Genomic DNA, 13,356 nt, shown 5'->3' with positions numbered 1-13,356 from the left:
ACACAAAAGATGAAAGATGAAACTGCAGCAAGAGAGCATGGCAAATCCAAAAGATCTATTAGTGCATAAATCTACTGGGAAAAAAAACACAACAAAAGAGATAGAAAGAATTAACAAGATACAGTAAAAGTTATGTCTTTAAAGCAGTAGATTTTAGCAGGGTGGGAAATGTTTAATATGCGTCCTCTGGAAAAGCATTTACCATCTTTTAAGTTAAAAAAAAAAATAAAAAAAAACAGCTGGTGTATTTTCACAGCGTCTAGATTTATTTATGGTATAAAGCCATAGAATTGTAATATTATTACTCCTTTCCCACCCTGGCAGAGAATAAACATGAATTCAGAAGCACAGTGGAGTGAAAACAAAGAGGAGAGAGAAAAGGCAGCAGAGAAAGACAGAAAAGGTGAATACAGAGCTACAGAAGTGTTTATTGAGCATGCTACAGAGGTAAGCAGAGTACACACAAAAGAAAATTAAACAACCATCAAACCTCCCAACTTTGTTAGAAAATTAATTTTTAATTGTGCCGCTTTCAAACTATACTGAATTTTACATTTCTAAAGATGTAAAAACTCAACTAATAGAAAATATACATGACCATTCTGTCTACATAGATAACAGAATCTATGAATCTTGAAACTAAGTACATCAATTTCAAAAAGTATTGGTCATTTAAACAGAATCAACAATTCAGATTGACAAGAACTGTTCAAATAAATTTGACCTGTAGATTCTGAGCCATGTTTTTATTAAAGTCAGATCTATTCCTAAATACAAAATATTTTGAAGATTTATTAAAACTGAATTTTACAATGCAAGGTAAATTAAGACTAAAGGCACATAAACTTTGGTCCCACCTGGTTGTCAGTTTTAGAAAACTGCCACAAAATTAATCTTCTGCAAATTTTCGCAGTACACTTTCTTTATCTTTGAAAAATACATGCACCAGTTCCTGAACTAGCTAGACCAGTCTGCACATGCTCAGAAATCCACAACCATATTCCAAATCTTAATTACAAACTAAGGATGGCAATATATATTTAAATGCACATAAGTCATGTCAACTTCAAAAACATCTACGAAAAATATTCAGCCACAAACAAGACATTACTTAGTGCTGACATTTATATGATACGTCCCACAAGAGTGTGTACAAAAAGGTTAAGATTCCACAATGCTTTCCACATAGGGCTTAAACTTACAGAAATCACTTTGTTGTCTTAAGAAATTAATACTCTGCATCTTGTTAATTTTAACTAATGCCTACATTCATAACTGAATCTAGACCAGAATTGTGAGCTACAAAAGGCCAATGTTTTTTTAAAGCAAAGCCTAAGGTAATAAAAACTAAAAAATGCTGCTTTATTCTTTCAGTATAATGTATCTTATTTGATTAAATAGAAAGAAATGTGACAAGCCAATAATTCAAAGTAAGTTCCAAGCAGGAGAAACAAAAACTTAACCTTTTTACACACCCCTGCCTAAACATACTGAAATTCCCATATAACAATGTGCCCTAGACAACCAATTCCTTTTTTCTAGTAAATGCACACAGCAACACTAGTTTTCCTTTTTAAGGCACGTATGTCAACTAAGTTGGAAAAGGAAAGAATAATCAAACTAAAATTTTACACAGACAATAAAAATGGCTTCCCTACAGAACAGATGAAATATAGCAGTCAATAACTCTGCCTTTATGTATGCATTTGTTTAAAACCAAGGAATGATAACAGCATGGGAAAAAAAAAAAGGAAACAACCAAAAAAGTCAAACTCTGGTCCCCACTTTTCTGAACAGTCAATAAGTGATGACACCAAACAATGTGATTCACCCCCAGTCTTCATCTCCTCCTTTTTTAAATTGTTGACTTGGAGAAAGACACTCTCAGATGATGGTTTTCACCAAGGTTATAATTATGAAGATCAATCAAGGCCTGGATAGCTTCTTCCACTGTTGCCATCTGAAGAAGAGCCATTTTGTGATCTCTTCTGAAACGAAATTATGAAATTAGATACTCCATAAAAATAAGGAAGGGCTTAAATACTTGAATTTTGCCCATTCCAGAATCAAAATTTCTATTTAAACAAAAAGTATAAAAAACTACGAAGAAAACTTTTACCTCTACTAAAAGTCACTAATTAAAGACAAGAAAGCTTGCTTACTGAAAAAACTTAAATGCTTTCACAGTGCCCCCAGTGTTAGCAAACAGTGTTCGTAGATCCTCTTCTGCTACCGAAGGACTAGGAAAATTGGACGGGAAAAAAGAATAAACATTAATAGTAAAATTTATATCTTATTTCTAAAATGTATGACCTTAATAATTTCCAGTTTTAATACTTACGGGATATTGGATAAGTGAAGGGTTGCAGAAGGAGGAAAAATGTTCTGAAAATTTTTGGATCCAGGTTTCTTAAAACGATGCAATGGGGAATTACCAAAATCTTTTGTTAGCCCCTGATCATCAAGTCCCTCTCGAGGTAGCTGTACAGTCTGATGTTTAGACAGAGTAACACGAATAATTTTTCCATACATTTTCTGTCCATTAAGATGGTTCATTGCTATAAAAAGAAAGAATGCCTATTAAAAAACAGTAAAAAAGTTCAAAGCAAAAATAATTCTACTTTTAGAATTGCTGAAATATCTAAATTCTATGATTTTAAAATAAAGCAGGAATTTACAATAGCCATTGGTGACAAGAATGAAATTCAGTTGCACTAGACAAAAGGATTGACAAAAAAGCCAGCTTTTCTAGAATAAAAATCCAGATTATCTCCTTGATAATCCCGCTGATAAATCATATACTTAGATGCCCAAGAAACATAACTTTTCCTCCCTTCTGCTCCACATCCTAATTACCAAGTTCTATGATAAGACACTGTTCCTCCTAATTATCTCTCAAATTCATCATCTCTCCATTTCTCTACTTTTCACAAGCATTATTTTTTATCACAGTAACTCAGTCTCCAAATTTATTTTCCTGTGGGATTTTTCTCTAATTTTCTCCAACCCATTCTATCATAAAAGCTAGATGACCTCTGTAATGAAAATGTGATAATTATCATTACCTGCTTAAAATCCTTAGTGATAAAAATCTAAACGCATTCTGTAACATGGCTTATCTTTCCCAGTCTGACCTTAACATCTTTCTCCAGTCTCTTTGAACAGGTATTTATTGATGTACAATACCAACCATTCTGTTAGTGCTGAAAATCATGTGGTAAAACAAGAACCATCCTAGCCCTCAGGGAATTTGTGCTAGTTTTTCTAGCCCTGTGTGCATGCTGTTCTATCTTGAACAATTCCTGTCTCCTTCACTATCCCTCCTAGTCTCCTCATCCTTCGACGTTACTTCCTCTGGCAAGGTTCAGAACTTCAGTGAAGTACCCTCTACTTTTTAAATTTGTTGCCAATTAATTTTATCTCTATCCTTCACACCATAAAGTATATGAAGGCAGGAACCACTGTTCCTACTCCAGTACAGCACACAATGCCTAAAGACAAAATATTACACGGCTACTTCTTGAGGTAGCAGTTGGGTTATTTTTAAATTAAATGAACTGGTGTGAGATTAGAGAACAGTTATGTTTTATACTTTATTCACTAGTCACAAGAATTTAACCATTTCATAAGACATATTCTTTCAGCTAAACTGAAGGTCCAATTTGACTACTCAAGTCAAATTATTAGATTACTACTAACAGCAGAGAGGTAAAGTCAATGTGGAAGAACAGGTAATTGAGAACAAAAACTCTATTCTCAAAATGTTTTAAATACGATTTAATATACTAAAGTCTGACACAGGAAATAGCCAGAATTTGTTAACTCCATGCAACTTGTCAAACTTATTTATGTAGAATAAAACAGGTCTGAAAAGGAAACTGCTATAAAAATATAAGGTACCATTTAGCAAAGAAGGCAAAGGTAAATTCTTTTTTTAGCTATAGCATCCCTAATTTCTAAAGACAAGTTTACTCTTCCGGATTGTTTTACTGCAGTGTTACATATCTGCAATCGTGTTTTCTTAGATTTTCAAATGAAGCTAAAAGAAAAAAAATCTCCAGGGCCTGAATTTTCTCTCCATAGTCTTCAGTTATTTCACATATACCTATAAATTTACACTTACTTATAAAATCAACTCAATATTCAGTGTCAGTACATAAACTTTTATAATAATAAAGCTATTATATGAATTACAAAATATTTTTAAAGTTCTATAAATTCTATTGTTTTAAATAACAGAACTTTGCTTAAGATAAAACATTAGCTATTATTTTACACAAAATGTAAAATAAGGAATGAATTTTGGGAATAAAGTGGTGTTAAGAAAGCTGTCTTAGTTCCACTTTAAAAAGTTATGAAAAGACTGCACAAACAGCTGAGCTTTGAGATACTGAAGGGAAGAAATAAGAAAACAAGAAGTTCTAGGCATAGTCAGTTATACCCAGAGGAGATGAATGATAGAAAAATGGGATTAAAATAAAGCAAAATAACCAAACAGCCATCTTGGAGGTAAACCAGGTAATGAGAAAGAGTCTAGTCAGCTGATTTCTGACAAAAGGATCTGCATAATCTAAAGCAGATGGGGTTTGAGGTGAGTGGCAATTAGAATTTCAGGGTTTTAAGTAAAAAAACTTGTCAAAAATTGAGGTATACATAATGATTCAACAAAACAAAACTGAAGGAAATTATCTGAAATACTACTAAATTAAGATGAACTGAGTTTAAATAGTCAAATTTTAATTCTTGAATCTATTTAAGTCTTGAAATCTATTGTTCCAAGAAATATGGAGTAACTGGATGAAGCAATCAATGATAAAGGAGGAAAAAGTCAACGCTGCAGAGTGGAAATGCCATTTTTGGTTGAATATAATGTTTTACTTTTCCCTTAATCTCTGAAGAAAATATTAATGCATAAAAAGAAATTTAAGAGTAAAACTGACAGATACAGGAGGAGTTTATACAATGCAGGAACAGAGCTGTACCGAATTATTATCCCCATTTTAATTCAAAATATTTGTTTCCTCTCTCATTAAAAAAAAATGTATCCTGACATCGACTTGTCTACTTTATTAGTCTTTGTAAAGAACCCAACTACTTCCTTTTTTCCCTCTCAACTATCTTCTATACCACTGATTACAAGTCTTGTCTTGATTATCTCCTTTCCTTTGTTTATACCATTATTCTTAGTTAAAATTTTCTGTCAAAATGATACTTTCACTCTATCACACACATCTAATTTGTATCGTACTTTCATTATCACTTTAGTTTTAATTGTGCAGTTGAGAATTCAGTCAGTAACATACTGACTGTTTTAAATTTACTGAAGCATTCTTTGTAGTTTTAGTTTGTGATTACTTTGTCACTGTTACAAAGTGTATTTAGAAGCAGTGTGTTGGATGCATAACTATTAGATGCGTAATTTTATGCATGGGTAATTGTGCTGTATAATTTGTTATCTGTTGTCTTCCTGACGTAATTCAGATAGGTGAGCTGAAATTCCCCACTATGGTGGTGAATTTACTCCACTTTCTCTGTAGTTCTTTTCATTTATGATTCATAGATTTTGAAGCTATTTCAGTAAGCACAAACATACAAAAAACTGTTCTATCTTCCTCATGATCTCTTTTATCAATAACCTTTTATCTTAATATAGGTGTGTAAGTTTTCTTTTGCTTCATGTATCTATTTTATATCCCCTTTCAATCTTTCCACATCTTATGCTTTACATTGTCTCTTATGGAGAGAAATTAGGTAGCTTTTTAAAAATTACATTTAACAGTCTTTTAACTGATGAATTTACTCCTTTCATATGTTAACACTTATGATGCATCAGACAGTCTACCATAACTTTTTAATTTATATTTTCCCCATTTTTCTCTGTATCACTTGCTATTTCCCCCTTTCTCATGTTTATTTTAGAGGGAAAGGTCTCTTGAATCTCTCTTTTGTCAGACAAGCAAAACCTCAAAGTGTAAGTCAGAGTTCATTACTTACGATAGTGGAAGTAAAAGCCACTATATATATATATATATATATATATATATATATATATATATATATATATACTTATTTAAAAGTCACTATATACACAAACTTTTTAAAACCTGCTCAAATATCACCAGAGTATATGATTTCCACTCACTTTACAGCACAGTTTGAGATATATATTTTAGTAGTAAAGATCAGTTACGAAGAACTAAAGTTTAGTTTTGAGATGGCAGTCATATTAAATAAAAGCAGATGGGCATTTAAGTAGTTCTTGAAAATACAAATTGGAAAAACTAATTATTTAAACATGAACAAACTACTCTGTCATTTTGTTAGAGTTCATTCATTTTAATCATTGAAGATTAGTATCTTATATTTTAAAAGATAATTTACAAATTAAATTATTCCTAAAATACCCAATTTAAGAAATATTAATATAAATTAAATTATAGACTATGATAAGTTATTAGAGAAACATCTTAATGTTTGCAACTTTTAAAACTCTGGTCTGAAGTGATTTAAGATGGCCTTTAAAATTTGCAACAATCATTCACATTTAAACACTACTGACTGTACCTCAATTTTCTTTGTCCTTTATTTCTCCCACACCTACTTGCTAAGCACAGAACATGTGCCGATATTATAAAAAAATTTTATATATGGGAATTTTCAAATAAGAGTCACATGAAAAACAAAGAAAGAACAGAGCCCAGAAACAAAGCATACTGAATTTTAAGTTTCCTTATTTTTTTAATAGTATACCCTAGTTTATGTGGGATGTCAGAGAGAAAATATGTTTGTGTGTGTATTAAAGACATTAATGGAGTACATATTTTTATGGTCATATACTTTAAGAAAGCAGTATCTACCTTAGCAGCATTAATAAATAAAAATAATTTGCCACTATATATAAAATAAATGATAAATCATGCTATTAAGGATAAAAAATTTACAAATGCAAGTCTTGTTAGGCACTGAATTGTATTCTAGCGAAATTTGTACTGTTGAAGCTCTAGTCCCTTAACGTGGGGAAAGGATCCTTGAGGAGGTAGACTAAGGTTAAATGGGGTCATAAGGGTGAGGCCCTAATCTAGTAAGACGTGTGTCCTCAAGAGGAAGATAAACCAGAGAGCTCAGAGGAAAGGCCATGTGAGGACATACAGAGAAGGTTGCTGTCTGAAAGACAGAGACCAAGCTCTTACCAGATACTGAACCTGGGGGCACCTGACTACTAGCTTCTAGAACTGTTAAAAAAAAAAAAAATTCTGTTGTTCATGCCACTCAGTCTGTGGTATTTTGTTATGGAAGTCCAAGCAGGTGAACCTAAGTATAGTAAAAATTAAAGTACCACTTACTTAAAATAGTCCTTACATAAAACAAAAACAATATCCAGAAGAATTTGGTTAAATTCTACCTCAGGTACCATTCAACCATGATGATTCTAAAAAATCCATTACTATACGAGGATGATGCCACCCACTGTTCATACAGTGACGAGAAAAGAAAAAACATTTGAGAATGCTTTGTTAACTATGAAGCACTGTAAAATGCTACTTACAATGTATATAAAAACAATGACAATGACTACACCCAATAGGACACAAAAGTATACAGAGCACAGGAAGATTTACTAACCATCTATGACATGTTCAGCACTCTTATATGTATCTTTCATTAAAGATGGATATCTCCATTTTAAGAAAATGAAAAGCCAGATGTATAAAGTTTTATACATTGTCTGAGCTACCATGACAACTGGTAAGAAACACTGAAATTCAAACTTACTTCTGACTCTGAAGGCCAAAAGGGTACATATACATGGTTTTAGTTTGAGTCTCAATGGATATAAGAGCAAAAATATGAATAGTCCTTACATCAAAAATGGCAAATTTTAAAATTAACAATGTGAATAAAACTAGTCTGAGTTACTATTACCTTTGAATCTCAATGAACAGAATAAGCTAAGAGCACACTGTGAATATACAGTTGTATTCTAGTTTTATGTGAGTTGACTTTGTATATGAAGTCAAATGAGACAATTAAAATCATCAGTTATTTATCTAAATAATAATATAAATGTAACTTAATTACATTTTAAGATTTGAACAAGGATTAAAAATGGTATATTTGGCGCAGTTTTTTCATTTTCTAGGAACCTGGTATCTTAAAATACATTTTCCATGTGATTCTTTCAATTACTGAATTTATCCAAATATGTATAAATTTGACTTCAGAAGAATTAAAATACATGCATTAATCCAGATTCCAATGGACTATATGAATAGTTAACTTCTATTACAGGGAGTAACGAGGAACAAAAAACACTAAGGTTCTTTAATATAAATGATGTAATTCTTGTGTGAAACTGTTACTGCAAATTTGGAGCCAAAACCTTTTTCTATAAGACTGTGCCTGAGAAATGGTAAGAGAACAGCAGAAAAATACAAGGATGTTCATCATATACAACTATTCACATTAAAATATGAAAATTAACATGACATTTCATGCCTGGTTATTTAAAATAAAAGAACGATTCTTACTGACACAAAGGGGCTTGTTTTTATTCACAGATTTACATTATATATTTGAAATTAGATTTAAAGATGTATAGATAACATAAAGCTTAATCTTACCAAGTTGTGATTGATTTCCATCAGCCATCTGTATTAGAGCACTGTCTTTCTTATTGTACAAAATCTTCACACGCTGCACATCTCCATAAACACCTTTTTTGGAGCCACAGAGAGGTAATCCAAAAACGGAATTAATTTTACATGCAAGTCACCTAAATATTATCTTTCTGACATATTAATGAAACATTCAGACATCAACATGATCACTCATTCAAACTCATCATTCTCACAAATGAATAAAGAAGATCAAGATTTTGAACAGTGAATTTTGAAAAGAATAATTTTTGATAAACCCTCAAAGCTATGTGAATGATATTAAATTAAAGACCATGCAAAATAAACCAGCATGCATTAAAACAAATTTTGTGTCTATGGAGAGTTTTAAATAGCAAAGAAAAATAGCAAAAGATTTACTATTCAACTTTAAGCCAAAGTGCTAGCTACAAATAAGAATTAAGGTGAAATAAAAATCAAATCAATAATAAAAGTATAGTGCTAACAATAACATACCGAAGAGGGTAAACAGACTTTGGGGCGTAACCATCTTTAGAAGGAGAGAAGAGCAAGCAGCGTAAGACAAGAAGAGAGAAGAGTCGAGGAAGAGCGGAGATGAACAGATCATCCATAACGAAGGGTGGTTCCCGCAGAATGGTGAGGTGGTCATGGATCATGGTTCAAGGCGGTTAATTGGGGCAAGTTGGTCCGAGGAACATTTGTTCAAGCACAGAAGCATGAACATAGGGAATGGAGACAGGGAATGAAGACAAGGACAAGGAAAAAAAAGGATAAGACAGGGAAGGGAATGGGCATTTGGGAAAAGACAAGGAAAGGGAAGGTGAACACACAGGGGAAAGGATGAAATGGGGAAGGGAAACAGCAATGCAGAAGAAAAAAATAAGGAATTGGGGAACAAAAAAAAAAATAAAATATAGGTCAGTACATAGGAAATGCAGGAATTTGGTCAGAAAATGGTTGGTTTATGTACTGTACAAGAAAAACTGAGTAAAATGTAGTCATCCAAGACAAATATGGGTAAAGTACATCTATATCAAAGAGTAAATTACAGCATTTCATCTCAACATAGGGAAGGAAAGCATGCATAGGAATTTTAAACTTTGAACTTTTAACTGCATAAGCATGGCTGGTTATGAAATGCAGGCAAAATTCTTAAAAGAAAAACAAAGGCACTCTGATTCAAACATTTTTGCATGCAGACTGTGAATGACAATAAAATAAGCTTAATGTTCATATTAACAGAGGCCAATTAAAAATGAAACAAATACTCCAATTAGACATCATAAATTGATACACTAAAGCTTCCCACATTTCATACCAGCTTTCATAGCAATCAAAATAAAATATACCAGACATAAAATGTACAACTAAAGAAAATAACTCAGCAATAAATATTATTTAACAAGGGGGAGATAAAGTTGAAAAATATTTTTAGAAGACAATGACTAATAACTGCAAAGAAAAAATTACTAAGAAAGACTGGAAGAGTGCCTCGTCAAGATCTTTGGAAGAACCTTCAAAGAAAAATGTATTAGAGTAGTTCACATAAAATAAGATTTTAAAAAATGCAATGACACATAAGCATGAAATGAACAGCAAATAATTAGAAGAACAAAACTGCTTAACAGTTAAATTTGCAAATTAGATCACACTTGTCTTTGAAAATAACAAAAAATTAAAAAGCCAAACTACAGTACTTCACCATATTTTTCTTAGGAAAAATAGGTAGATTAAAAATAAATAAGTAAAAAATATAGAGAGATATGACTACAGAAATAGTTATTACTTAAACATGTACATAGATTTTATTCAGAAGTAGAAACATACAAAAAATACTCTAATGAATGTACATAAAAAGGCAAGTGCAAAATGAAATAAACATGAGGAACTTTCACAAATGAAATGGAGTTAAAGAATGAACATTAGAAAATCATTTCACTAACCTCTTCGTTTAAATTGCTAACCAACAGGACTGTATTGCCACCAGCTGAGACTCCAGGCATACCCACTCGGCCCGCAGCAGCTGCTGCAGCTGCCGCAGCAGCATTTGGAATAGCCAGAGGACTCAGAGCTCCTGGAACAGCTGCAACAGGAAGCCCTAATTTTAAAATAAAGCATATTTTACGAAACACACACAAGTCGTTTACAAAACCAAAAGCACGAAGGCTGCATGGCTTGGGGCTGACCATTCCACATGGTTCCTGAAAGTTAATTTTTATAACATTTAGAAAAATAGTTTGCTGATATGTAGTAGTTAGAGAAAATTAAATGGTCTCAGTGAAATCATTAAATATTAGAACTAAGGTACATACCTGTAGTATGTTAAAAAATTAAGTATACAATATTCCATTTCCTATGGAAAAGCAAACAAAGCATAAAGAATAATAGTTGCAAGTCAGAGACTTGCAATATTCTCACTTCACAGTTTAACAGAAATTATGAAGCCAAATCTAAAAAATACCTTCAACATAATAGTAATTCACACTTTTTTATACAAGTGCTATCTTCTTCAAGACAAATAATTAGTTTATCAAACAATAAGACCATCGGTTCCTAGAGACAAATCACCCTAAACATCATTATTTAATTCATTCAAATGACCTAAAGAAAATCTTGACTCAAGTTTGCCTTAATTCCACACTCAAGCTGTTACAATGAACACAAGTTCCTCAAATACATTTCCCCCATTAGAAAGGCTGAAAAAATGTCACTGTATCACACAGGCTTTCTCTTTTGGTATTTTCCCATCCTTTGCCTAACAATCTTAATATTTCCTTCTTATTTCTATTGTTCTAACTTTCCAGTCTTACTGTTCTACTATCATCTTTAAGATACTTCAGTCATTTATTCTAGAAAAAATTGCCTTTTGTCTCAGCATCTTTTATTCACATTCCAGTTACCAATGAATTTGGAATCCTTTCATCTTTTAAATTCTTACATACCATTTTATTTCTTAATTAATTCACTAATAGTTAATAATTCTTAATAATTCACCAATGGAACAAGTGTTTTTTTCTCCTTCCCATAATAAAGGAAACAAACATCCCACCTACATGAGGTTAATTCATGACATACCTGGGTAGAATTGGCCTAGTACTGTCGTCCCATAAGTTTACATCTTATTTCTTCTTTCTCTCCAGCCTTCTTGTGTGTCGTAAGGATATGCTGTTACCTTTGGTTTCAGGTCTCTTAGTCTTTCAGCCAAGTGTTTTTTTTTTTCTTTTTCTTTTTACTTTATAGAAGCTGCTTATGACCTTTTACTGGCAGTCTGAACAATTCTTTAAGATTCACAATTCTTAACCTCCTTAGTTTTTGACATAAACTTTTCCCCTCCAATTTCCTTTTAACACCTCACTGAGCACTCCATCAGTGCAGTAATGCTTCTTTACAGTCTTGTTCTGGATGAGCTTATTTTACAGCTTTTTGGCTACACCATTTTTGGGATCTCCCCCCTTTTTTTCTTGTTTCTGCCCTTACCGTTTTTAGATTTCACTTTTTGAGAATTTCCAGCATACACAAAAGTAGAGAGGCTAAAATAATGAACCCATGTACATACACCGCACTGGCTTAGCAATTGCTAATTGATGGCCACTCTTGTTTCAACCACTTAACCATTTTATTTTTAAAGTAAATTTCAGAAATAAAGATCTAATTTTAAAACAGAAACTTCTCTTGTCTAGTATTTACTAATTGCATGACAATGTTGAGTGCCTTTTTGGAAATAACAGTGTGATCTTTTTAACTATTCTGCAACATTACTAACTTCTCCATGTTAAATACCATAGCTCTCATTATAGATGGTCTCCATTTAAAATTTAATGGATCTATTAATTTGCTGCCAATGTCATGTATAAAGATACATTCCCAATTCCTAGGCATGCACTCACAAGAACTTTGTTCTTGCATACTTTCAGAAAGTGACCCCTCATCCTTTCTTTAAACACTGTTCTTCAGTACTTTCAGATAGGTTTTGACTGAACAGCGTTCAAATAAAGTTCACAACAAAATTACTTAACAGTGGTGGCAACTCCAGATAGAGGCATTAAACTGTGAAATCATTCCCTTGTTTCCCTTTTACTTGGCTATACTTAAGAGAATAAGCGACTTAAAATTCTGTTAAGTTTCTTGGTTTTAATGGGATCCAGTTAATAGCCCAAAATAAACACAAACTGTGTAAAAGAAAAAAGTTGAGTATCAACCCTAAATTCCCTTCTAACAATAAAAAAAGACTTTTTTGAAATCCATCAAAGACATCTGAACAATAACATCTTCTCCACGATAAAATTTTTTTTATCAGTTCAATTTCTGGTTTAATGTTCGATTCTAATAGGCAAAAAGCGATTCTCAGGGCCCACTAAGCCAGAAAAACTTAACTGAAAAATTATAATTAGTTACCAAAATTAAAATAATCTCAAAAGTCTCTTAATCCCATGCATTTTCTCTGTATGTCTCTTGACTCTCACCAACCATCATCAGTTTATTAAAATACTCCTACTTATTTACTAGAATTATCTTGAACTTTTTTGTACCCCACAGGGAAGAAATTCTCAAAAACTTTTTGGTCTCAGGACCCCTATGCACTCTTAAAAAATTCTCAGGACCACAAGAGGTTTTGTTTATTTGGGTTATATCAACTGAATTTAATATATCAGAAATTAAAACCAAGAACATTTTTAAAGAACAAGAACACATAATCAATATTCTATAAGCTGTCAGAGTA

At 32.1% G+C, this 13,356-nt stretch overlaps 1 protein-coding gene across 4 annotated transcripts in view; it reads right to left on the bottom strand.

Annotated features, from left to right (window-relative positions):
- Window positions 1-498: 498 nt before the first annotated feature.
- PTBP2 (polypyrimidine tract binding protein 2) overlaps window positions 499-13,356 on the bottom strand; it is an 80,807-nt gene continuing 67,949 nt past the window's right edge. The window contains exons 9-14 of one of the 4 annotated variants that reach the window (XM_036883821.2): window positions 10,580-10,734; window positions 9,132-9,165; window positions 8,622-8,714; window positions 2,342-2,558; window positions 2,163-2,240; window positions 499-1,988 (exon numbers count right to left, since the gene is read on the bottom strand). In XM_036883821.2, coding sequence (XP_036739716.1) covers window positions 1,856-1,988; window positions 2,163-2,240; window positions 2,342-2,558; window positions 8,622-8,714; window positions 9,132-9,165; window positions 10,580-10,734 — 710 coding nt within the window. In that variant the 3' untranslated portion in view covers window positions 499-1,855. The remainder of the gene's footprint in view (window positions 1,989-2,162; window positions 2,241-2,341; window positions 2,559-8,621; window positions 8,715-9,131; window positions 9,166-10,579; window positions 10,735-13,356) is intronic. The other 3 variants (XM_036883822.2, XM_036883823.2, XM_036883824.2) reach the window with 3 other exon arrangements.

This window comes from Manis pentadactyla, chromosome 4 (genome assembly GCF_030020395.1).
Source record: "Manis pentadactyla isolate mManPen7 chromosome 4, mManPen7.hap1, whole genome shotgun sequence".
NCBI lineage: Eukaryota > Metazoa > Chordata > Mammalia > Pholidota > Manidae > Manis > Manis pentadactyla.
Note: the sequence above shows the minus strand (reverse complement) of the source record. Positions and strands in the feature narration are given on the sequence as shown.